At 44.2% G+C, this 27025-nt stretch overlaps 1 protein-coding gene across 1 annotated transcript in view; it reads left to right on the forward strand.

Annotated features, from left to right (window-relative positions):
* Positions 1–1317: 1317 nt before the first annotated feature.
* LOC124786607 overlaps positions 1318–27025 on the forward strand; it is a 156529-nt gene continuing 130821 nt past the window's right edge. The window contains exon 1 of the mRNA XM_047254277.1: positions 1318–1350. Within this exon, the coding sequence (XP_047110233.1) occupies positions 1335–1350 (16 nt within the window). The 5' untranslated portion in view covers positions 1318–1334. The remainder of the gene's footprint in view (positions 1351–27025) is intronic.

Here is a 27025-nt window from a genome sequence, read left to right on the forward strand (position 1 = left end):
GACCCAGAAAATATTAGATACAGGCTTCCAGGTAGATGCCATTTTCCTTGACTTCCGGAAGGCGTTCGATACAGTTCCGCAATGTCTTCTGATAAACAAAGTAAGAGCCTACGGAATATCAGACCAGCTGTGTGGCTGGATTGAAGAGTTTTTAGTAAACAGAACACAGCATGTTGTTCTCAATGGCGAGACATCTACAGACGTTAAAGTAACCTCTGGCGTGCCACAGGGGAGTGTTATGGGACCATTGCTTTTCACAATATATATAAATGACCTAGTAGATAGTGTCGGAAGTTCCATGCGGCTTTTCGCGGATGATGCTGTAGTATACAGAGAAGTTGCAGCATTAGAAAATTGCAGCGAAATGCAGGAAGATCTGCAGCGGATAGGCACTTGGTGCAGGGAGTGGCAACTGACCCTTAACATAGACAAATGTAATGTATTGCGAATATATAGAAAGAAGGATCCTTTATTGTATGGTTATATGATAGCGGAACAAACACTGGTAGCAGTTACTTCTGTAAAATATCTGGGAGTATGCGTACGGAACGATTTGAAGTGGAATGATCATATAAAATTAATTGTTGGTAAGGCGGGTACCAGGTTGAGATTCATTGGGAGAATGCTTAGAAAATGTAGTCCATCAACAAAAGAGGTGGCTTACAAAACACTCGTTCGACCTATACTTGAGTATTGCTCACCAGTGTGGGATCCGTACCAGGTCGGGTTGACAGAGGAGATAGAGAAGATCCAAAGAAGAGCGGCGCGCTTCGTCACAGGAATATTTGGTAAGCGTGGTAGCGTTACGGAGATGTTTAGCAAACACAAGTGGCAGACTCTGCAAGAGAGGCGCTCTGTATCGTGGTGTAGCTTGCTGTCCAGGTTTCGAGAGGGTGCGTTTCTGGATGAGGTATCGAATATATTGCTTCCCCTACTTATACCTCCCGAGGAGATCACGAATGTAAAATTAGAGAGATTCGAGCGCGCACGGAGGCTTTCAGACAGTCGTTCTTCCCGCGAACCATACGCGACTGCAACAGGAAAGGGAGGTAATGACAGTGGCACGTAAAGTGCCCTCCGCCACACCGTTGGGTGGCTTGCGGAGTATAAATGTAGATGTAGATGTGAGTTGGACAGTGTTTTGGGCACGGGAGCCAAGCGAGAGCGCGGAAGCTTCAAAGGCGCCTGGCTGGGCCGGTGGAGGGGCGCCGCTGGCCGCTGGCGGCTGGCACGTCGGGGCGCCTGGCGTCGCAGCCCGAGGACATAAAGTGTGGCGGCGCGCTCGACCCCCTAGTCGACCGCCGGACACCACGCGACTCGACGCTACGCTGGACATGGCCGCGCTCATGGGTGAGTACTCGCCACCTGACAAGTGTGGCGCCGTGCCTTCCGTGCTACGACGGTGCGAGCTCGTCCGGATAAAAGTGCAGGGCTCCATCCAGCCGAGCGCAACCAGTTGCAGAGTTACGCGAGTGTCGCTACCAAGTACTTATTTTGTGTGGCTCAGTGGCCGGGTTCAAGTTTTTCAGCAGGACGACACTTCGGCGACTTGTGTGTTCCTTATTTACCCTGGTTATGGAGAAATGAGGCTTACGGTTTAACGATGAATGCGAACGACGTGCCGTTCCTGGTGACTCCTCACATTCTTTAAGAGGTGAAGACGAGAGGTTAAACGCAGACTGAAAAGTTCCCTGGCCTGACCGAGATTTGATCCCTCGACCTCTCGGCTTTCAGGCCCGCGCTAGATGACCGGGCCCGACTAATTATCGAGATCTGGGGTATACGTTCCCTCGATGTGTGATAGTGAATACGCCTCGAACGTCAGGGACTGCCGCAACTTGGCGTTTTAGTTAATCCTGTGCTACATAGCCCACACTCAGGATAAAAATTATAATGCCAAACGTATCAACTTAACAAAAGGCGGAAAAACAAGTAAAAATAATGTATTTATGTGGCTACATGTTGACCGTTAGAAATTCTGTTTGACTACTCATTTCTATTTGAAAAACCTTCATGGCAGCGTTTAATCTTTTTCATAAATGAAATTGTTTTTGAGGTCCACTTTTATTGTGGAACCCCGGTTTTGCTTCTGTAATGTATATTTTAATGCAGAATTCTGTAAATGAGAATATCTGCAACAAAACTGACAGTGTTATCAGGACAGTGATCACGTTTCTTTTTTCCGTTCAAGGTAAAATCAGCCTGCCTCCTTCTCTGCTCTCTCTCTGTTTCTGTAACAATCTGATCAAAAGTATTCGGGCACCTACATGTAATGCGGAACTGACCACCAGATGTCACGAGAGGGAAACCCGACAGTCTATAAGGAAGCGGGAATACGGTGTTGTCAGTAGAGATGCAGAAACAGCAGGATAGCCAGGTCAGAAGTAGACCTGTTGACAAGACTCGATGTATCGGCATCTGTCCAAAACGTGTATCGATAAATATTGGCGATATTTATGCGAGCGACATATCGATATCTCTATGGCAATATCGAGTGGCCATACTTTTACTTCATATTTTTTCGCATTTTTTGATAAATATTTGAAATTATAATAGAACGTAAATTTAACTTTCACTGTCTGAAGGAGTCATACTACCTTGTGGAGTATCATCTTGTCCAGTCTTCCTTTCTGACTGTGTGAAGCAAGTATACGTGGCACAGTAGAAGTTGTCAGATTGCACTGGGAGGTGGCTGTGTGAATGGAGTAACGAGTGTCCGATGTCAAGAAATAGCAGGCCAGTTGCGTTAAAAAACTATTTTAAAGCAACTAGCACGCTACTTCTTTACATCAGCACTCTTCAAAAATAGTTACTGAATATGATGAACAAAAATCTTAAAAGACAAGTTTCTTCTTTGCGATGGGCGAAGACGTGTGCGGAGAAATGCTGACGCAATCGACATTCGGCGCTAGCAACAGAAACTGCAACGTTTAACTTCACCACATAATTTTGACGCTGCAACTGCTAGGTCGCTGGCACCGGCAGAATTGAAAAAACTGGGAAGTCGACATGAAGTGTTGCGGACAAATCCGATATGTGACGACACTGGACGACGGAACCATTGGACACCTTTTATTGTGCCACTTAACTGCAGTTGCCATTGTTAACAACGCCAAACGTGAACGTGCATCGTTTTCCTTCACTCCTTGCTCTAAGGGGCATAAGCAGGCTGCTAGCTTCTTGATGTACAGAATGTCTAATAATAAATCAATACTTAAATGTACAGCTTTAAAACCGGCAGTACATTTACAATGTGTAGCCGATATTTTTTGTAACCCTGTACGCCGATACTTTTCCCGTCGATGTATCAACAGTACTAGTCAGGAGAGCCCAGTGATTTTCAAAGTGCACTATTGATTGGATGTCATCCGAGTACCAGATATAACTGCGCCATTTTAACCTCTATAGCTGCCAAAGTCGACTGTTGGTGAAGTGATTATGAAGTGGAAATGCGAAGGAACAACCACAGATAAATTAATAGCATTCAGACTTCATGTACTGAAGGACAGGAACCGTCCAGCGTTGCGGGAGGTGATTCAAAAAAATCGCGTGCAAATCAGCGGAAGAAGTCACTCGTGAGTTCAAAAGTGCTACCAGCAGTACAGTTAGAACAATAATCCTGGGAAGGTAGTTAAAAAGAGCGAACAACAATGGTGGAACAGCCCCTCATAAGCCACATTCACTTTTGTAGTCGACGCTATGCGACGCTTCATGCCGTGTAAAGAGCGACGTCACCCGTCAGTGGGTGATTGGAAATGAGTGGTTTGGAATGACGAATCGCGCTATCTCCTCTGTCAATCCGATGGGAAGGGTTCGGATATGGCGAATGTCAGGAGAACTTTACCTTCCAACATGTGTAGTGCCAACAGTGAAGCACAGAGGACGTTGTGTTACGGTATGAGAGTGTACTTCGTGCCTAGGATGTGCTACCTTTATTGCGTTTTAAGAAAACGGAAAGTGTATTGCGTACAATAGAGGAAAAGTTCAGAGACGGTGATTGTATCAGCATGACAACGCACTGTGTCATAAAACACTATCTGTGAGGCAGTAGTTTGTGGACAATAACATTCCAGAAATGTACTATTCTACCCATAGTTCCGGCGTGAACCCAATTCAGCACCATTGAGATGAGTTAGAACGTCGAATGCTCGAGACCCCAGAGTCCAACGTGAGTGCCTTCTGTGGTTTCGGCTCTGAGAAGAATGGGCTGCCGTTCCTCCAGAGATAGCAAGACACCTCGCTGAAAGTGCCTCCGGCAGTGTTTAAGCCGTCTTAAGGGGGGGTAGGACTTCAAACGGGCCGACTTGGAGCAGGAGAGGCATCACACGTCATTTTAATTTCCAGTGCCTATACTTTTATAAATAAGTTCATAAAACTTTGTCAGCATCACCAGGAAGGATTCAGGATTCACACTCATTGCAGTGGAGGTTCGAAAATATTACAAAATAATTTTCTTTTTTACTTGCGAAATTTCATTATTTTTTCATTTACTAATGGCTGCATTTGTTGCTATAGGTACACTTTTGTTCATAAGTTAGAGAGATTCTTCGATGAATTTTGCACAGCATACATACCATACTTACAGGTGTATGAAACTGTAGAATTTATTTAATTTATGAAGAAACGAATGATCTGTTATGTTTTACACTTCATGTTTAGGAAAAACACAAATTTTATAGTTAATTACCTCAATTTTTACCACAGTTTTTAATAGATTTGGAAAATTCTAGAGTTTCATACACCTTTAAGTATGGTTTGTATGCTGTGCAAAATTCATCGAACCATCTCTCTTACTTATGAAGAAAAGTGTACCTATAGCAACAAATGCTGCCATTAGTAAGTGAAAAAAATGATGAAATTTCACATGTAAAAAAAAACTACTTCGTTGTTTTCGAACTTCCACTGCTATGAGTGTGAATTCTGAATCCTTCCTGGTCATGCTGACAAAGTTTTATGAATTTATTTGTAAAAGTATAGACAGTGCAAATTAAAATGTCCTGTGGTGCCTCTCCTGCTCCAAGTCGGCCCGTCTGACGTCCTACCCCCTTAAAGGCGAAGAGTGGACTTCTATACAAAGCTACAAAGAACGTACGATGTCGACAATACAGTTTAATGGCGAATCAGATTACTCGTCCTTTTAATTGTTGTGTCAAACGGAGGAATTCAGTTGCTTTCAGTATTCTCTAACTATACGTTCATTCGAACGTACATAGCGCTGTAGGAAGGAAGAAACTTTTGAATAGAACTATCAGTAGTCGTGTTAATCTGTACTGTTTATCGCCGTTATGTCCGCCCCGGTAGCTGAGTGGTCAGCGTGACAGACTGTCAATCCTAAGGGCCCGGGTTCGATTCCTGGCTGGGTCGGAAATTTTCTCCGCTCAGGGACTGGGTGTTGTGTTGTCCTAATCATCATCATTTCATCCCCATCGACGCGCAGGTCGCCGAAGTGGCGTCAAATCGAAAGACCTGCACCAGGCGAGCGGTCTACCCGACGGGAGGCCCTAGCCACACGACATTTCCATTTTTTTTATCGCCGTTATGCTAACAATCAGCGATAATGTCTGAGCCAGACATTCAAGACCATTGAAGACTATCAGCGAAGTGTTGATCTCTGTTTTAATAAAGAAGCACTCCGTCTGCAGGCCACAAGTGGCCCATCATAACCATCCGACCGCCGTGTCATCCTCAATGAGGATGCGGATAGGAGAGGCGTGTGGTCAGTACACCACTCTCCAGGTCGTTATGATGGTTTCCTTTGACTGGTCTGTTTTAATTGCTTCACTCGAAACAAAATTTTCTTGTCAAATTTTAGTCAGAGTAATTTAGTCTACTATAATGTACACTTTTCATCAGTTCGGAAGGCTTGGTAATAGCTTTTCCTCTGATAAATACGCTCTATGCTTTAGTTTATTTACCGTAATTCGTCGTAATATTTTTGGTCAGGGATGTATGTTGCACTTATAATAACATTCAATTAACTAATGTTGCAGTTGGAATATTCAGGCAAATATTGTTTCTCCATTAATTACAGCAAATAAAACTCTTTTCAGGTATGGGAATTAAATGACACTCATAAATCAGTAGATTAGTTTTCAATAAAAACACGTGAACACTATTTATCTGTTGTGTTCTGCGCATGCACTTGGCCTCATAATAAAATACAATGGAATGTCAACCATTAAAAACATATATCAGTACAATCATCATAAGTCGTGTTCACTCATGAGTTTATGATTCCATGAACAAAACATCTTGGATGGTTACCCTCTCGGAATCTGCTGAAGAGGTAGACTGGAGATCTTGATTTGATCTATCCACCTGCTTGCTGTTCTTCCTCTCGACTCTCGATTTTTCCTTCGATAGTTATTTTCCCTAGATTTTCTCAATCTCTTCTCACAATACGACCAAAGTACTGGGGAATTTTTTGATTGACGGCAGAAGAAAGGCGCCTTGAGATATTGTGTTTCTCATTAATGGATGTATTAGGTCTCCATTCGGTCCATTTTGTGCGCTGCAAGGCTCAAATGCGTTAATCCGCTGCTTGTCTCTTGCCTTAAGGGTCCATGTTTCGCAACCGTAAAAGAAGAAGGGAAGCATGAGTGTCTGCACAATATAAGACTCAAAACGAGAGTAAATACAATTTTAGAATTATACTTCACGTACAGTAGTGGTTCATTTTTCATGTTATCGCATGACAATCGCCGCAGGAGATTTAGTGTCGCTTCTGCGTCTTCATACTGTTGATGACTGTCGACCAGATGTTATTTGTATCTGGTAACGTGTGATGTTCAAGCCTCGCAAACTTCAGCCATCCGTTATCCCCAGGTCTTTGGCGGCGTACATGAAGCAAATAACACAAATGGTTTCTAAAACATATTAATAAAACAACAGTAGTACAATCATAAACCATAAATGTTAATAACGATCTGTACCATAATATCACACGTTTATTTCTTTTTTTCGAAAGTCAAGGTTTACGGGACAGAAATGGCAAATACTTTTCTTCTGTTGTTTACAGTTTTAGTTCAATGTACCATCGTTATTAGTGCGCTAACGTCGCTTATACGACAGGAATAAAATCAGTCTCGGAACTTTTTGAACCAATGGTATATCTGTACAGACTCGTTTCTTCTGTATCAACGTAGTATAAAAATTAGGCTACCAGGCCGAAAGGATCAGCATGGAAGGAAGAGTATGGCATAAGCCAATTAACAAATATGGTCCATTTGTTTGGAACATGGTAATTTTCGCATTGTAAAATGTCCCCGTGGTGCCGATCCCTCTATGTTCTGCCCCAGTTCAAAGTGTTTAAAAAAACGTACAATTACATCTGATCCCACAGTGTCACCTATAGCTCATTACGTCTGAAGTTCAAGATTCTGAAAGGCTCTTCCATGTGAACAGTTTTGTAACAGACAGTATCTTGTGGAATGAGGTGTACTTGTCGGTGGCACGCTCTCTGCTTGCTTACAATCGGGGATGTTGTTTTTCTAAAGTTATCAGTGACTTCGTGATCTGATTTGCGGTACTGCACCAAGATTTGTGCATTTCTGTTTGTGCAAAGCATGTCTGATAGAAATGAGGGTTTGCAGTTAACATTTTTCACGCCCTTCTACATTGCGACAAATGTAAACGTATTGAGCTGGCATTCTTTAATTCGTTTACTTATTTATGATGTTCCGTGGGACCACTGATAGCTATTTGCTAGCAGAACGAGTCAATATCTGTTTTACAAAACGCTTACTAGAAAATTTATGTATAAACCTAAAGAATTAATAAACTACGAAACATTAATTTCTGAGAGAGAATACTTACAAATGCAAGGACTTGCTGTACAGAATAAGGAAACTTTCAACTTGTAGTGGAAGACGTGGGGTTTATTATTCAAGTTTTCCAATTCTGCTGGAAGCCTACTGAAATTGAAAGTATAAGTTCACTGTTACCAGTCACAATTTATTTTCACTAGGCGTAGGATCCACAAAACCTTGGGCCATGGACTAAAATAGTGTTTTGGTTTCGTGCTAGAAGATAGTGCCTGAGGTTACCCAGAAGTCGCACACACAAAACGTACATGTCATACTAAATGACGTAAATCCACTTGATGTTAATACGTTTAAACGTCTGAACACTCTGGTGGAAATAAAATAAACATTGACAAGAAACTTGTAGTTTCAGTCGAAGTCCATAAAATTCACAATAGAGCCTAATCTAAAGATCACATTTAAAGTTACTGAAAATGAAACCTGCTAAATGGTGCAAACTTCTCAGTAAAATGCTTGAGGAAGCGCAACCCAGGTGCAAATCGTTTTTGCATCTAGTGTTAACTGAATGAACGTTGCAGCTGCTTCTAAATGAGGTAATACTGCCAACAACAAATCCAACAATGGAGCGTATGTTCAGGGATGGCAGAATTAGAAACATAAGACAGCTGAACAACGGCCTACACGAATCTGTTAAACTGACATCTCAGATAACACGATCTCTACGCATCTGTTCTACCCCTTCGAAGAATCCAGAACGTTATTTTCGAAGATTATAGATTACTTGAGAATGCCATCTCATTGTAAATTTACTGCACTATCTTCTATAAATACAATGGCAACCGTCTGAAAAGCACGCTCTGAGGAATCATAACGAAATCTTACTTTTTTATTAGAGGTCCGTCAGATATGTTCTAACCGTCTGTACAGAGTTGGGGCTTTGTGTTTCCACTTTCGAGGAAAGTCTTATAATCAAACAAGCACATATCCCCGCTATTACTAGTCACTTAACTATCGGTCACTTCCTTCACACGAATCCGCTAACAGTCCTCTATAAATTCCGATGCCTGTATAAAATGGGTATAGCAAAATTGGTGGCTTTTCTAAACGTAAATGCGTCGGATAACCTAGAAAGTTTCACAGAGTTCTGTTCGTTCTATTCGACAAAACATCTACTCAGATGTCACAGGGATGCTCGCAAATCAGCCTATCTATTAAATAAGTAATAATAATAAAAGAGATTCGGCACTAATATCGGGCGCTTGCGATTACTTTAAATTTTATCTCCTTCCCACCACCAACTGCCGCTACTCCACTCTTTGCGAAGCTGGTGGTGTCTTAGCAACACAGCACATTTCCTCCAGTTTCTAAGCCACACATGTACTACGTTCTGTTGCAGTTTCGGTGTTACAGACTTCGTCGCCCTCTGATGTTTTAACAGTTGTCCTATCATCGTGTCGCCTCTTCGCATCAGTGTTTTCCGTATATTCCTTTCCTCGCCAATTTTGCGGAGAACATCCTCATTCTTTACCTTACCTGTTCACCTAATTTTCAACATTATTCTGTCGAACTACATCTCAAATGCTTCGATTCTCTTCTGTTCCGGTTTTCCCACAGTTCATGTTTCACTACGATACAATGCTGTGCTCCAAAAGCACAATATCAGAAATTTCTTCCTCAAATTAAGACCTATGTTTGATACTAGTAGACCTCTCTGGCCAGGAAAGTCCTTTTGCCAGTGTTAGTCTGTTATTTATGTCCTCCTTGCTCCGTCCATCACGCGTTATTTTCCTGCCTAGGCAGCAGAATTTCTTAACTTTTCTACTTCGTGAAATGATCTAACGTGCCCAGAATCCCGATCTGAACCCAATGAAACACCTTTGGGATGAGTTAGAACGTCAGCTCCGCTCCAGATGCTAAGTTTCTCACTGTTCTCAATTCTGCTACAGGTCATTATTTGCGTCTTTCTTCCATTTACTCTCAATCCATGTTCTGCACCTTTTAGACTGTTCATTCCATTCAACGGGTCCTGTAATTGTTCTTCACCCTTCACTCAGGATAGCAGTGTCTTCAGTGAATCTTGTCAATTATATCCTTTCATCCTAACTTTTAATCCTATTCTTGAATCTTTCTTTTATTTCTTTCATTAAGTCTTCGATGTACAGATTGAACAGTACGGGCGAAAGACTACATCTTTGTCTTACACCCTTTTTAATCCGATCACTTCGTTCTTGGTCTTCCATTCTTATTGTTCGCTCTAGGTTCTTGTACGTATTGCTGTTACCAGTTTTTCCCTATAGCCTACCTCTACTTTTCTCAGAATTTCGAACATCTAGCACCATTTCACACTATAGAACGCTTTTTCTAGGTCGACTAATACTATGGGTGGTCTTTATTTTTCTTCAGTCTTGCGTTCAGTATCAAGCGCAACGTCAGAACTGCCTCTCTTTCCTAAAGCCAAACTGATAGTCATCTAAGAGATCTTCAGTTTTATTTTCCATTCTTCTGTATATTATTCTCGTCAGCAAATTGCTTGCATAAGCTGTTAAGCAGATTGTGCAATGATTCTCACACTTGTCGGCTCTTGCTGTCTTCGAAATTGTGTGGATGATGTTTTTCCGAAAATTTGGCGGTATGGACAATAACATTCCTAAAATGAACTGGCCTGCCCAGAACCCCGATCTGAACCCAATGAAACACCTTTGGGATGAGTTAGAACGTCAGCTTCGCTCCAGACCTCACTATCCAACATCAGTAACTTCCCAACGTTCGGCTCTTGGAGAAGAATAGGCTGTCATTCCTTCAGAGACACGCAGACACCTCGTTGAAAAGCCGTCATACAGGTGAAGGGTCGAGACACTCAATGTAATGTTCAATGACAGATGTATTACTTTTGATCATACAGTGTACATGCACCAAGTTTTGGCTGAAATTGCTCTGGGAGTTCGATAGTTAAGCATTACAAGTCACCCTTCCAACTGCGTTTCACAACTACGGGTGAAGTGTCATCGGGTATATTTTCAATCTGTCCAGCAATCACACAGTCTAGGTTTTCGGCACTAATTGGTTCATTTACGATTATTTTCACCTAGAGTGGTGGGTGGGTGGGTGGATTTGGGGGAAGAGACCAAACAGCGAGGTCATCGGTCTCATCGGATTAGGGAAGGAAATCCGCCGTGACCTGTCAAAGAAACCATCCCGGCATTTGCCTGAAGCGATTTAGGGAAATCACGGAAAACCTAAATCAGGATAGCCGGACGCGGGATTGAACCGACGTCCTCCCGAATGCGAGTCCAGTGTGCTAACCACTGCGTCACCTCTCTCGGTTTTACACCTAGAATCTTCGTCATAGGCCACTCCATAACTAATAGCGAAAAATGAGACAACTGAAAGTATGTGACAACAGAATCAAAAACGTTCTACTAAATATTGGTCCGCAAACAAGCTTTTGCGAGATACGCGCTTCAGTCTCATGAATGTACAACCGCCTACGTTCGACGTCAACGTGCAGTGATCACTCACAGACGGGAGGTGGCAGCAATAGCAGTGGAAGGGAATATAAAGCATGTCAGTGGGAGCGAAAAACAGTGCAGCCATCATTGTCATGCGGAAACAAAGTGATACATGACGTTCAGAAGAGCATGATCATAGGCTTTCGGACCAAGGGTGGAAGCATTTCAGAAACAGATAAGTTTTTAAACTGTTCGCGTGCTGCCGTTTTTAAAGTATTCCGCTCATGACAAAATGGCGCTATCCAAATCCGGCAACGAGGCAGCTGTGGCACACAACAGGCCATAGATGATAGGGGTGAACGTCGGATGTAGAGATGTGTACGAGCGAATAGACGAGAAACTGTTGAGTAACTGACCATCCAGATGAAGCAAGGGGCTACCAACAGTGTCTCCTGAACGACCGTCCGTTCAGCGAATGTTGCTGGATATGGGACTTTGCAGCATGCTCCTGGTTCATACACCTATGCTGACCTCTGTTCATCGACGATGAATGTTGAAATTTGCACAGCAGTACCGCAACTGGACGTCCATTGAGTGGGGACAGGTAGGTTTTTCAGATGAATCACGTTTTATGCTCCATCGGCGCCAAACGTCTGAAAGCAAACACCCTGCAACATTCGTCAGCAGTGTCCATACTGGAGGAGGGAGCGTTATAGTCTGGGGACTGCTTCCCTGGCATTCCCCGGGTGATGCCATCATTCTGGAAGGCACACTGGATCAACACAAGTATGCATCTATCCTCGGGGACTATATCAACCACTACGTGACGTGCAGGTTGTTTTTTTCTTGGCACGATGGCATCTACCAGCAGGACAACGGAACGTGTCGCACAGCTTGCAGTGTGCGTGCGTGGTTCGAAGAGCACCAGGATAAGTTTATAGTCCTCCTCTGGCTACCTGACTCCCCGGATTTAAATCCAATGGAGAATCTGTGAGACTACCTCGATCGCGCCATGGGTTCTCAATCGAGAAACCTAGGGCAGCATGCCACAGAATTGCAGTCAGCATGGCTCCAGACCTTCCAGAACCTCATTACCTCTCGTCCTACACGTGTCTGGTTTAAAAGGTAGTGATTCAGTCTTTCAACAGGTGGTCACATTAATTTAAATGGACCACGTTATTGGAAATATATGGTTATGAACCGTCAGTGGCTTTGGTATGAAATATTGTTCCAGTTAGCACAAATGCATTTGAAACGTAAACTTTACGATCAAACTGAAGTTCGTCTGGGCTCAAATTTCGCCTTATGGCGTTTAGCTGAGGAATGCTGCTGATGTAAGGGTACATCCAGTTGGGACGGTATGGTCCAAGATGGATAGGTCGAGCAGGGGCTGTACCTCGGTATTACCTGACTCTACTCCTACGGAGTCTTCCGTCCTGACAAGACTACAATTCGCTGTATCAACGAGAGCTTTGTGTACTTCGATTCTGAGAAGACCACAGACAGAAAAATCCAGAGGTTCGATAATCTTAAAGGTCAGTGTATCGGCCCTGATCGACGTGTTCATCACGGACCACAATGCGCCTCAATGTCGTTTTACTACGAGAAAACGTAGCGATGCCCCATCAATCATCTATTTAATTCGCCGACGATGGGCCAGTGATGAAATCTGAGTCCATTAAAAAAAACTTTGTGTTTTGCCTTACGGCAGGTCTTGTCATGAAGGAAGCCTCGTCACAGAGGTCCACCGCATGAACGTCTAGCGAAGTGATTCCAGTGGTGGTTTCCCTTTGCCTTCCACTGATGATGATGAAATGATTATGAGGACAACGCAACACCCAGTCCGTGAGGGGAGAAAAATCTCCGACCCAGCCGGGAATCGAACCCGGATGCCTTGGCGTGGCAGACCACCGCGCTGACCACTTTTTTTTCTTTTTTTTTTCATTTTGTTCGTTGTTGATCGTTTTGTTTGGTCGTTGCGGACGTCACATGACTTTCGTTCAAGTTCGTTTGTTGATCCTTCCACTCAGTTTTTTTTATTACAGAGGCCAACCGGCGCTCTGACCGAACACGCTGAGCTACCGTGCCGGCTGTAAGGCAATGGATTCCCGGTAGGCATCCCCATTGGCACGGTGGTAATCATGGACAGACGTTGGAGGGGCAGCTGGGCGGGTGGCTGCAGGGGCGGGACGGGTAGAGAACATGGTGAGAAGGGCAGGGAGATGGTCACTACCGACGGGTTCGAGGACATCAACGGCGATGCGACCAAGGAGGTTCGGGGAATGACCACTCAGCTATTGAGGCGGACTGAGTCCATTAAGTTGAGAGCTTAATCGAAAAGTTTGCATTTCTAGTACATTTGTTCAAAGTAGGTCAATATTTCATACCGAAGTCGGTGGCGGCTCATAACTACATACTCTCATATATCACCCATCTTTACTGGAAAGTTTTTCTTTCTGTTACCTAATACCTTCACTCATATTAGTTTTCGCTAGTAATCATGACACATCCTTAAGACGTTTTTGTAGTCGTACCTGCTCCCGCTACTAACTATCGGAGAAATAAACTACCGCAGCGATGACGGCAGTTTGGAAGACACGTAAAAGCAACTCAGGTTCGTACAGAAAAGAAAACTGCGCAGATGTTTCCACACCACTTCATGAGCGTCTAAACATTACTTCAGCAGATCTTCGTAGTGCATTACGATGGATAACTGACTGGTCGACTCTGCCCTGAATCGATCGTGTAGAGGTGGCGTATAATGTCCCCTTGGACGAATCGAGTGAACACGGTGTGGGTGGAGGCCTGGGCATGCGACTGTCGTCGGCGCGCGCCGTTAAGTCCGATTGTTGACGCTGCTCGTCTGTATTCTGCGCCAGTGTCGCGGCCCACTGAACCCGCGTTCGGGTCTCCGTTGTCCAGCGTGCCGCGTCGGCCTCCAGCTGACACACTGAGCACAAGTTTACGGGAGTCGCTCGCCGTCGTCCTACCGCGTAATGTTACCTGCTCAAATGTCTGCAGTTACGCATAAAGTCTCATCCTTATGGACCATGAATGTGCAACGACAAGCACAGACAAGTAGAGAGGCAGAAAGGAAGGATGACTAAAAAAAAAAAGAAGAAAAAAATCACACGCCAATTGAAGAGCGGAACCTAAGTTTCTAAGTGACAAGTCTCATATTTAGCAGGAGAATTAGAAAATAACATACGTAAGTGATTTTTGTTAAAAAAAATTGACAAGGTATTCTGATACCACATGATTATGCTGTTCACGGCACCACCGGCTAATATAATCAGACGAATTAAAAAATAAGTACTTTATTAAGAACGTTCTATGTGCCATATTGGGAAACTGAGTGGTACTGGGTGGCCATATGAAAGTGTTTACAACTTGATAGCGATCAACCGCTGATAATACTACAATTTACGCAGAGGTGATAAAAGTCATGGGAAACTGATATGCACATAGAGAAATGGCAGTAGTATCGCGTATACAACGTATAAAAAGGCGATGCATTGGCGGTTTTGTCATTTGAAAACGTTTCCGACCTGATTATGACGGCACGACGTGAATTACCACACTCTGAACACGGAATGGTAGTTACAGCTAGAAGCGTGCGACACTCAGTAGGTAATTCAAGATTCCGACATCCACAGTGTCAAGAGTGTGCCGAGGATACCAAATTTCAGGTGTTGCTTCTCACCACGGACAACGCAGTTGTGAACGGCCTTCACTTACCGACCGAGAGCAGCGGCTTTAGCGTAGAGTTTTAAGTGCTAACAGCTAGCAGCGCTGCCTGAAATAACCGTAGTAATCAATGTGGGACGTACGACGGTCGTATCAGTTAGGACAGTGTGGCGAAATCTGGCGTTAATGGGCTATGGCAGCAGACGACCGGTGCGAGTGCCTTTGCTAACTGCCAAGACATCGCTGGCAGCGCGTCTTTTGAGCTCGCGACCATATCAGTTGGACCCTAGACGACTGGAAAATCATGGCCTCTTCAGATGAGTCACGATTTCAATTGGTAAGGGTTGATGGTAGGGTTCGACTGTGTCGCAGACCTCACGAAGCCATGGATCCAAGGCAATGTGGAAGCTGATGCTGGCTCCATGATGGTGTGGGCTGTGTCTACAAGGAATGAACTGGGTCTTCTGATCCAGCTGAACAGGTCAGTGAATGGTAATAGTTATGTTCGGCTACTTGGAGACCATTTACAGCCATTCATTGACTACATGTTCCCAAACAATCAGTTTGCGATTGGTTTGAAGAATATTTTGGAGATATTGAGTGAATGATTTCGCCACGCAGATCGCACGATGGATCCCATCGAACATTTCTGGGAAATAACCGAGAGGTCAATTTGTCCTCAAGATCCTGCACTGGCAACACTTTCGCAATAATGGACGTCTATAGAGGCAGCGTGGCTCATTATTTGTGCAGGGGACTTCCAACGACTTGCTGAGTCTATGCCACACCGAGTTGCTACACTACGCCGGGCAAAAGGAGGTCCGAAACGATGCTAGGAGATACCCCATGACTTTTGTCACCTCAGTGTGTTTACACAAATAACGTTTCTAACTAACAGGTTCATCATCTGACGGCTGTTCGCATTTAAGAAAATGAAGTACTGGGTCACGAGCCGTGCTTGGGTAGCTGAGTGTTGGCGCGTCAAATCCTGGCGGCATTAGGATACCTTGTTAGCACTGGGCTGCTTTTTAAAATCTGATATGAAACCTTCACCCTCCCCAGTAGACGGGGACGCCTTGAGCTAGTCCACGTCGGCGACCAAGCAGTGGCGATCTATGTCAGCATGATGATCAAGATGTGGACGCGACAGTACACGAGTCTCATTGGCACCGTGGTAGGCCAATTGGCACCATCACCTCGCCTGAGGCCGGTAGCGATGGCCCATAACCCACCGTCGCTGGACCACATGCGAAGTATTTTCGTGAAATACAGATATCTTTATACGGAACTACCGACTACCAGGACGGCAACGGCACGCGATATACACTACTGGCCATTAAAATTGCTACACCAAGAAGAAAGCAGATGATAAACGGATACTCGTTGGACAAATATATTATACTAGAACTGACATGTGATTACATTTTCACGCAATTTAGGTGCATATATCCTGAGAAATCAGTACCAAGAATAACCACCTCTGGGCGTAATAACGGTCTTGATACGCCTTGGCATTGAGTCAAACAGAGCTTGGATGACGTGTACAGGTACAGCTGCCCATGCAGCTTCAACACGATACCACAGTTCATCAAGAGTCGTGACTGGCGTATTGTGACGAGCCAGTTGCTCGGCCACCATTGACCAGACGTTTTCAATTACTGAGAGATCTGGAGAAAGTACTGGCCAGGGCAGCAGTCGGAAATTTTCTGTATCCAGAAAGGCCCGTACAGGACCTGCAACATGTGGTCATGCATTATCCTGCTGAAATGTAGGATTTCGCAGGGATCGAATGAAGGGTAGAGCCACGGGTCGCAACACATCTGAAATGTAACGTCCACTGTTCAAAGTCCCGTCAGTGCGAACAAGAGGTGATCGAGACGTGTAACCAGTGGCATCCCATACCATCACGCCGAGTGATACGCCAGTATGGCGATGACGAATACACGCTTCCAATGTGCGTTCACCGCGATGTCGCCAAACACGGATGCGACCATCATGATGCTGTAAACAGAACCTGGATTCATCCGAAAAAATGACGTTTTGCCATTCGTGCACCCAGGTTCGTCGTTGAGTACACCATCGCAGGCGCTCCTGTCTGTAATGCAGCGTCAAGGGTAACCGCAGCCATGGTTAAAAAAATGGTTCAAATGGCTCCGAGCATTATGGGACTTAACATCTGAGGTCATCAGTCCCCTAGAACTTAGAACTACTTAAACCTAACTAACCTAAGGACGTCACACACATCCATGCCCGAGGCAGGATTCGAACCCGCGACCGTAGCGGTCGCGCGGTTCCAGACTGTAGCGCCTAGAACCGCTCGGCCACATGGGTCGGCCGCAGCCATGGTCTCCGAGCTGATAGATCATGCTGCTGCAAACGTCGTCGAACTGTTCGTACAGATGATTGTTGTGTTGCAAACGTCCTCATCTGTTGATTCAGGGATCGAGACGTGGCTGCACGATCCGTTACAGCCATGCGGATAAGATGCCTGACATCTCGACTGCTAGTGATACGAGGCCGTTGGGATCCAGCACGGCGTTCCGTATCACCCTTCTGAACCCACCGATTCCATTGTCTGCTAACAGTCATTGGATCTCGACCAATGGAAGCAGCAATGTCGCGATACGATAAACCGCAATCGCGATAGGCTACAATCCGATCTTTATCAAAGTTGGAAACGTAATGGTACGCATTTCTCCTCCTTACACGAGGCATCACAACAGCGTTTCACCAGGCAACGCCGGTCAACTGCTGTTTGTGTATGAGAAATCGGTTGGAAACTTTCCTAATGTCAGCAAGTTGTAGGTGTCGCCACCGGCGCCAACCTTGTGTCAATGCTCTGAAAAGCTAATCATTTGCATATCACAGCATCTTCTTCCTGTCCGTTAAATTTCGCGTATGTAGCCCGTCATCTTCGTGGTGTAGCAGTTTCAATGGCCAGTAGTGTATATCGCATATTGATTCGAGGACGGCCGAGTAATGAGTAATGTCGCAAAGAGACGGCAACCAACAGTTACAGGGCCAGTGGTATGATGTACACCTTGATACGGAGATGTGCACGCTGCGATATCTGGCTGTGAAAGGGAAATATATGACGCGTTTCAGGTTACATACACTTCACATGGCGGATACGCCAGAGTGCCTACAGTATAATGTTATAAACACAGATGAACATCGCCTGACATGCCAGTCCAAAAAATGATCGCTTTCCTCTTTCGGGTGGTGCCGTAAGCAAATGAACCACAAAGGCTACTTCTTCCAGATACGACCTTTTTTTCCACGAACGAAGACGAATGCAGACTTGGACATTAGATGTGGCTGTACTTTATCTTTTCCGAGAGGGCAGTAAGTATATGCTACACTTTTGCGCCTTACTACAAGAACGTCACTCACTGATTTTGCAAAATCCAAGGTATCCAACATATTACGCTAATTTTGCCTTGCTCGATACCCCACCCTGTTAGGATGTACCAGGTAGGAGAACGTAATTACTACATATGATGATTTCGAACAAGAAAGGACCATGAAATGAACTCGCAGTTGCGAATATGGTCACTCATCAGTTGTATAACGGAGTTACGACAGTGAAAATTTGTGGCGGACCGCGACTTGAACCCGTATTTCCCGCTTATCGTCAGCTGTCGCCTTACCATTTGACTATCCGTACACGACTCACTGCCAGACCCAAACTTTCGTCTGTCGTCAACCATGTGTCTACAACCTGTACTCGTACATCCATTATGTACAATTCCTATACATGCGAAACATTTTGCTTGAAAGTCGCTTGCCCGGTGTCGGCGGAAAAATACATTTCAGTGCCTGTGTTATGGCGAATTACGATGCAATGTTCTTTTGGACATGCATGCACGGATGTTGCGGATTGCCTTGTATGCGCTCAAACTAACGGTGCAGTGCTGCTTTTCGTCGAAGTCCTTGGAGGAGAACGTGTCTCAGTATGGATAGACATTCGACGGGTGTTGATCTTAGTATACTGCTGATAAACCTCGTTGTGTTGTCCAGCTGTGCGTTGAGAATTTGCATGTGTGCACTATTGAGCCACACAGGGGCACAATATTCCGCAATAGAGTGGACTAGTCCAATGCCTGAACGCACAGGTTTCAGCAGCATAGCCTCAGGTTGTTCCACACAGTTTATGTAGGATGTTGTTCCTAGTTCGTATCTTCGCAATGGTGTTCTCTAGATGCTCCTGGTAGGACAGTGTCTGTTCCAGTATAGCCCCTAGATATTTTTGGTGCTGATTTTATTGAAGTAGTCTGTCGTCAAAACATACCTGCCTATTCGCCGCTATTACAAGTCGCACTGCATGTCCGTGAGTCGGTTCACTTTAATTATAATCACCCTGTACTTGTACGTACGTTTTCCTCCTCCTTCTTTATTCCCTATATAGTGGGACTGGCATAGCTAGCGGTTCAAAATGGTTCCAATGGCTCTGAGCACTATGGGACTTAACATCTGAGGTCATCAGTCCCCTAGCACTTAGAACTACTTAAACCTAACTAACCTAAGGACATCACACACATCCATGCCCGAGGCAGGATTCGAACCTGCGGCCATAGCGGTTCCAGACTGAAGCGCCTAGAACCGCTCGGCCACTGCGGCCGGCTAGCGGTTCCTGCAGCCCACTCAAGTACAATTTTTACTGATAATTTTGCTTCGTCGTTTGCCTTGGGATGAGAATACGTTTCTGCGCAGATGTCGCGTTGTTTTGCGCTAGTTCATGTGCGCCATTTCAATACAGGATGTCAGTTAATTATGTTTACAGCTCTAGACTTTAATATAAGGAACGATCAAAAAGTGTCCGTTCGAAGGTCGTACAGTGCAGAATCGGTATGCCAGTCAGGCAAAATCGCCCCGACGACTGAGGCAATCATCCCATCGACGCACCAAGTCGATGATACCCTTTTGGAAAAACAGTGTCCTACTGCGTGAGGAAGTCCGCTACTGCCTGCTGCACATCCTCGTGCGATAGGAATCGTCTAACCTTCAACGCGTTTTTTAAGGGATCGAAGGCATGAAAATTGCATGGGGAGAGATCACGACTGTAGAGCGGGTTACGAGTGTCTCCCATTTGGTGTAATTTCTGCATTACGACATTTGCGATATGGGGAAGCAGCAGCACCTCTTGTCGCACGTAACTTGGCACACCATTCTACAACGGTGATTTTCGCGAGACATGCTGCCTCATACACATTCTTCATTCTCCAACGGACGTCTGCCGGCGTTTGTCCTTTTGCAACCAAGAAAAGTATAACAGAACGTTGGTCCTCTTAGGACGTATTTGGTAATAACGTCGCCATAGTTCATGTTTCCATATTTACCACAAGCACGTCGGAAAGACACGAATGCCAGACTAATCCTCTGCCTACCTGTCGGTACTTATATACCCGCATCGGAATCGCGCTACATTGTATATACGCTCCATCAACGCCGTCAGATGGAAACTTTTTGATCATCCATATATCTTTAAAACTATACTAGATACTAACAGCTGGATACAATATGTGACAGATTATTCATACAAATCGAAGTGTGCCACCCTAGTGCACGGACAATGTCCATTCGGTGCTAAGTTTCCCTTCACGTGTACTCCAGCAACTTCATAGCAACATGTTCACACGCATTGTGAATGCGTGTCTTGAAGCCATTCTAGGTCTGTGTCCTTGATCTGGTGAATCTTTACGAAACAACATGGAAAGAAAAGAAGTCTAGTGGTGGGCTGTCACATGGTCGTGGTGGCCACCGAATGGAGTCATATTGTGTAGCTCAACTATCTGGAAACTACACAGCTGGAAACTGACGGATATTTAGCAAATAGTGAGGTCGTGCCCCTCCTAGTGGAATAAGACAAGTTGTGTTCCAATCGTGGCACAGAAACTCACGTAACATCTATGGGTAAACAATGCCACTGACAGTAGATTTGCTGAAGAAACATGTACCAGTGACGCATCTTCGCAGGACCGCGCACCACACATTGACCTTCGGACTTACTCTTTCTATTTCACTTGTAATATGAGCACGCCCAGTCCCCATATACGAGCGATATGACGGTTCAGTTTGCTAGATATATGGAAAGTTGGCTCATCGGAAAAACAAATCTTTTCCAAAAAGTCATTGTTTGCATAAGTCTTGGTAGTATACCCGATGTAAACTGTTCGCAGTAAGGTCCGTCCGTCGGTCTTAGTGCCTGAAGCAACTGCGTATCCTAGACTTTCTGCATGCTATTTGTGTCATTTACAACTCGCTGACCGCGTATACACTGATTTTGACGGATCCCTTGAATACGCTTGTCGTTCCACGTCGACTTCTGAAACAGAATGTCGTAGTTGGTTAGGACAGTAGATCGCTTCCACACGGTGTGCGAAAGTTTCATTGTATTTGGGTATTCGACTTCGTCTCCATGAACCAGCCTGCAGATCTGTAGCGCCTGGAAAATAAAAAAAGTTAACTATCTTATCACGTATTGAAGACCAGTTGTTATTACCCAGTACAGTTTTAAAATTCTTAAGGTCTGAAGTTATAAAGAGAATTCATGGACACCACTTACTTCGGGATACTTTTCCATAGTACGTGTGCCCTCACTCGTCCTGCTGAACTTTTAGCCTTGTGTCATATTGTAACTCGACACGCGTAGTGAGAATTGTGATCGGTTAGAAGTAACAATGATTGTTTCCGTACGTTATATATTCAGCATCCGCGCGTATGACATTGTCGTTGGCTAGACCCAGTTGACGATGGTTGCCACCAAGTAAGTTACTTGACTGTCGCACATTCTGTGTGCTTCATCGGCTACGCAGTGTGCAAGAGCCTTAGTTCCACGTATCACATATCCATCATCTCATAGGATTCACTACACAAAATCTCACTTTTGCATTATCGTAACTGTATGTGTCCAGAAACGAAATCAAGTGTTTGAATCACATTACTGCTGCGGCAGTATCTTCAGTATGAGCTAAGCATTAAAGTTATTTGGTTGCAATATCAACAGTGTCAAGACGAAAGTCAGCAGGTTAAATGCCACTGTTTTCGCAACAATTTTGGTAATGACTGTAACAATGGATTTGGATATCCAAATGTAGATTGCTACTTCAAACATCTCTCACCATCAGATCGCATTAGATCCTTTGTAGACGCAGAAATGAAAAAAATCTTTAGACAGATTTAAATATTAGCAACAGGAATGCTGAGGTATTCTAGACCACATGAGGCAGAATAATGATTGAGAAATAAAGTTAAGCTTTGACTATAAAAATGCATTCAATTCGGAAAATTCCTACGGAATATATTATTCACATTAACTACATACTTAACAATTTCAGTATTTGTGAAGGAACTTCTAAAGACTACAAAGTCTCAAAGAAAGAACAAAACTTTTGACTGTATGGCTCGAGAATAGCTATAAGAAAGAGTACAGCAAAACTGCATTGGCAGTGATTACAGTTTGACAAACACAGGGTAGGCAATCTATCATTTAGTCAATCCCCGCTGCCGATAGGTGACGCAGCGAGAACAAGAAAAAAAACAATAACTCGTATGCTTCGCAGGCTTTTGGCAGAAGGTTTCCCGCTGCACTTTATAAAATTACGCTATTATTTATTGTGGTATGGCATTCATTTATTCGGCTTGTACAGTCTTCGGATGAACTGAGATCGCCATAAACAAGACACCAACTCTACTTCCTGATAAGGGATACATAAACATATTTACTGCCACGGCTTGGAATTACTGTTCGGTAATGGACTGTAAAGAACCAGTTTCCAGGCTACAGAAACGATCTGTTAATTGCTATTTTTAAGCTTCAGCCTTGCAAGGGATTCGTAATAAACCGAATGACACGTGGAAACCGCGTCGTGTGAGATTAAGTAAACTACAATAGCGACAGCGGTGAAGGAAAAAAATATATATATACAGAGACGCGCTAAACACTTCACTGCAATTATTTCACCATGATCACTTCAGAAAGAAAAAGCTTTTTACGAATCAATCAAATAATAATGAGGAATGAAGTAAAGAGACTTACGAGTGTTACAATTAGTTATACTTCTTACTTAGAGATTGCAAAATGAGTTTCAGAACAGAATGGTTGTGCAGTTTCCATGTTCATTCGTTTACGCACGGTGGTCATATATAGTGTGACATGTTTGTAAGGGTGTTTTAGGGGAGGCTGCGGTGAGAATTAATTATTAAGGAAAAATGCGCCGTTTAAGAGTTATTTGGTACTGAAGTAAGCCGATCACGTCGCCGCATCCACAAATTCAAGCAGTTGCGCGTGCTAAAATGCGGTAATGCACAGACACCCGTGGATCAATGAGTTACCACTTGTTCAGACGCTCATTACCAGTTGAAATGTATCTGTATCGGAAGTGATAGGTTTAAGTTAGGAAACCAAACGAAGAACGCGTTTCGCGACACTGTCTCTGGCAGTTGCACGCACAACGACCTCACTGGCTAATTTCAACACTAATTAAATCGGAAACGGCGTTCCATATCATTTTTTTCCCGAATGATTCATTCCCAGCTGAACCCTTAGAAACTTTCCAAACTGTTTCTGACCACACAGTATATTATGTAGCACTTAATATATGTGAAAAAAAGAGTATCATTTTTATAGTAACAAACAAGTATTGATACAAATCTGTTACGTACCTTACGCAGTTGCAGAATTCGTTAGATCTGATAGTTTTTTTATAACTCAAAACTTTAAAAAAGCAGTTTACAGCAAACTCACTATTATCAGGGTGCATATCATCCGGTTTGGGAATTATCAGTGCATTTTCGGCGATTTTTCGAAAAAAAACTAAGTTTTCTGTTATAATTACAACGAATATTTTCGTTTACACTATTAGGTTTGTGACTTAGGTTTTAGCGCCCGAAGACATTTGTGGACCTCAGTCCCACCATCTGATAACCCTGAGTCCGCCCCCGGTAGCTGAGTGGTCAGCGCGACAGAATGTCAATCCTACGGGCCCGGGTTCGATACCCGGCTGAGTCGGAGATTTTCTCCGCTCAGGGACTGGGTGTTGTGTTGTCCTGATCATCATCCCCATCGACGCTCAAGTCGCCGAAGTGGCGTCAAATCGAAAGACTTGCACCCGGCGAACGGTCTACCCGGCGGGAGGCCCTAGTCACACGACGTTTACATTTTTACATCCTTGAAATATAATGCTTGGCAAAAGAAGAGAGGCATCTGTAACACGTGGTCCAATGTGATTGTAACCCCGCACACACACAATATTAGGGTTGCAATTCTCTGCGACATGTAGACTATCCACACTAGCGTATTAGTGTTGTTTGTCTTTAGTTTTGTTGCCAGGTCTGGTAGGGTATAAAAGGGGCGCGAACACAGATTTTGGGCGGTCACTATGGAAGACACAGAATGCCGCGTGTTCGTGTGAGACAGCATTATCAGCACCTGACAGAGTTTGAATGGAGCCTCACTGTGCGTCTTCGTTTGACAGTATCCCGATGCTGGACTGCATGGGCCTTTAAAAGTTCCGGTCGAAAACCACAGGGAACTATCGCCGTTTCGTGCACCAAGCACGTCGTAACCTCTTCAGATCGGCGCCTACCATCCGAGAACAAATACTGGTCACCATGCAACTGTCTGTGTCACAGCTCATCACTGGTCGCAGAGGAGCAGCAGTCGGACTAGGGAATTACTGTCTCATTCGCAGGCTACTGGCAACACCAAAACACAAACTGCTTTGGATTTGTGCCGTGACCGGGAAACACGGATAACTGGTGAATGGTGTCATAGGGACCGCTGTCGGCGAATATGGCGGCGACCTGTGGAGAGCTTCCATTGTTCCTATGTTTTGGAGAAGTACAGGGGTACTGCTCCTGGCGTCATGCCGTGAGGAGGCATCGGGTATGACTTGAGGTCACGGCTGGTACTGCCTGACTGACAAGGAGAGGACGCCCACTCGTCATCGCCGAATTCGTCCAAATTTATGGTGCATGTGGGGCGTGGTGGGACAAGAAAGTGCCCGAAGTGGAAACTCCAGATAGTGAAGCGTTTAGGAAATAAAAGGAATTTTGATACGCATCTGACACCAACTTCCCTTATCAATTGCCTCTGGGACAGAGCGTTTAGGAAGCGATGCTTGGCTCAGCCGCATTTCTGTTAAATGAAATAGCGTCAGCCAGCCAGGACGCCCCAATTGATATTCACCACATCCCAAATGAATTTTACCACCTAAAACATTTCTTCCTAGAATATAGCTACATTAGACTGGGAACACCCGGGAAATATGTCACCAAAGTCAAGAAAATCTATCAATACTTCATGAACTTTCAGACCAAAAACATCATAGAACAAAGTACGTCGGTCACTCTTGTCGTGATATCTGGAGGAACATACACCACCGCATTTACCAACAAGAGTGTGGTCATTGTGGTATTATTTTGTGAACAGGAAATTTCCAACGAACTCCAGACCACATTCCATTCATCTGGCGGAGTCCCCTTTGTGTACTAGTTGCAAGCTGATTGACACAGATGAACATCAATTTGTATGTGGAACTGCAAATAACATATGGTTGTCAACCAGAAAAAATTAGCAACTATGCAAAGAAAACCACCGTATTTGATAAAGCCACCGTGCCTTTTATACACGGAAGAAGAACTATACCCCGCCTCGAAGAACAATGCCGCAGCTGTTTAAAGGGACACGCAGCATTTTACCTGCTGTCCAGTAAAGAAAGGAGCGAAGGAGATTTTAGGACGTACATCTCCGACCAGCACTGCAAGTTACTACGCATCAACAATAACTATGATACATACGCCAACTTCCTCAGAAGAACCGTCATGTGAACTCCGATTTTCGATGATGCGATTCAGAACATGGAAAACCGAGAGACAATCTTATCTATAAAAAACATGTACGATCAAACGACGAACATCACTTTCAAGAAATGTTTTGTTTTCTCAAATGTTTCCAGTAATGTAGAAGATTATCTTTAGGCCTATGTCACTATAATAAGCAATTTCATAATGTTGTAACTATTTCTGAATAAAAAAAGAAAAAAATGTGTCTAGGATACCCAGGAGGCTCGGGTTCGATTCCCGATACCGGAATAAAATTTTTCATAGTTCTCGTTGATTTTTACATGTCTGTATAAATGCAGTGTGCCAACAGACAGAGCTCGTATACTAATTCAGCTGCTTCCATAAGAATTAACGCTTCTCTGACATTTACAATGTTACTTTTCGTCTTTCAACGTCGTTGTTGGTGAAAAATTTTTCAAACCTGCTGGTAATGTGTACCATGCAGCAAAGAAATAAGGAAATGTAGGTATTGCTCAGTCAGAACAAAAAGGCGGTAAGAGATCGGCTTCGCATGGAAAAGGTCGCAAGTTCAACTCCGCTCGTAACAAATATGTTTGTGCTTCTTGGCAATGCGTACACTGCTGACATCACGATTAACCGCACCATCATGTAGGTTATTTTATTAATTTATAAAAGCACAAAAAGTATAGGCATAGGATGAAAAGCGGAACTGCAAACATTTAAAAAGGGATTGTAGTTAACGCGTACACGGGAACGTCCTGTACGTAAACCGACGTTCCCGTATACGCGTTAACTACAATCCCTCGTTAAATGGTTGCAGTCCCGCATTTCATCCTATGCCTATACCTTTTCAGCTTTTATAAATTAATAAAATAACCTATATGATGTTGTTAATTGTGATGTCAGTGGTGTACGCATTGCCAAGGAGCAAAAAAACATTTGCCCCCTGGCGGAGTCGAACCTGCGACCTTTTCATAGGGTATCCGATCTCTTACCGCTGAACCAAACACCGCTTCCAAAACACACTGTCATAGGGACAACTGGTGAGGTTCACATGGTGATAGATCCGCATCAAAATTCCTTTTATTTCCTAAACGCTTGGCCATCTGCAGTTTCCACTTGGGGCACTTTCTTGTCTCACCACGCCCTACATGTACCATGAATTTGGACGAATTCGGCGATGACCAATAGGCGTCCTCTCCTTGTGAGCTCTGGCGGCACAACGGTACCTCACGGACGTCGTGCGTCCTCACGTCTCACCTCTCACTCGGCAGTATATTGATGCCATTTTCCAACGGGACAATGCTCGTCCACACGTGG

This window comes from Schistocerca piceifrons, chromosome 1 (genome assembly GCF_021461385.2).
Source record: "Schistocerca piceifrons isolate TAMUIC-IGC-003096 chromosome 1, iqSchPice1.1, whole genome shotgun sequence".
In the NCBI taxonomy this organism is placed as follows: Eukaryota; Metazoa; Arthropoda; class Insecta; order Orthoptera; family Acrididae; genus Schistocerca; species Schistocerca piceifrons.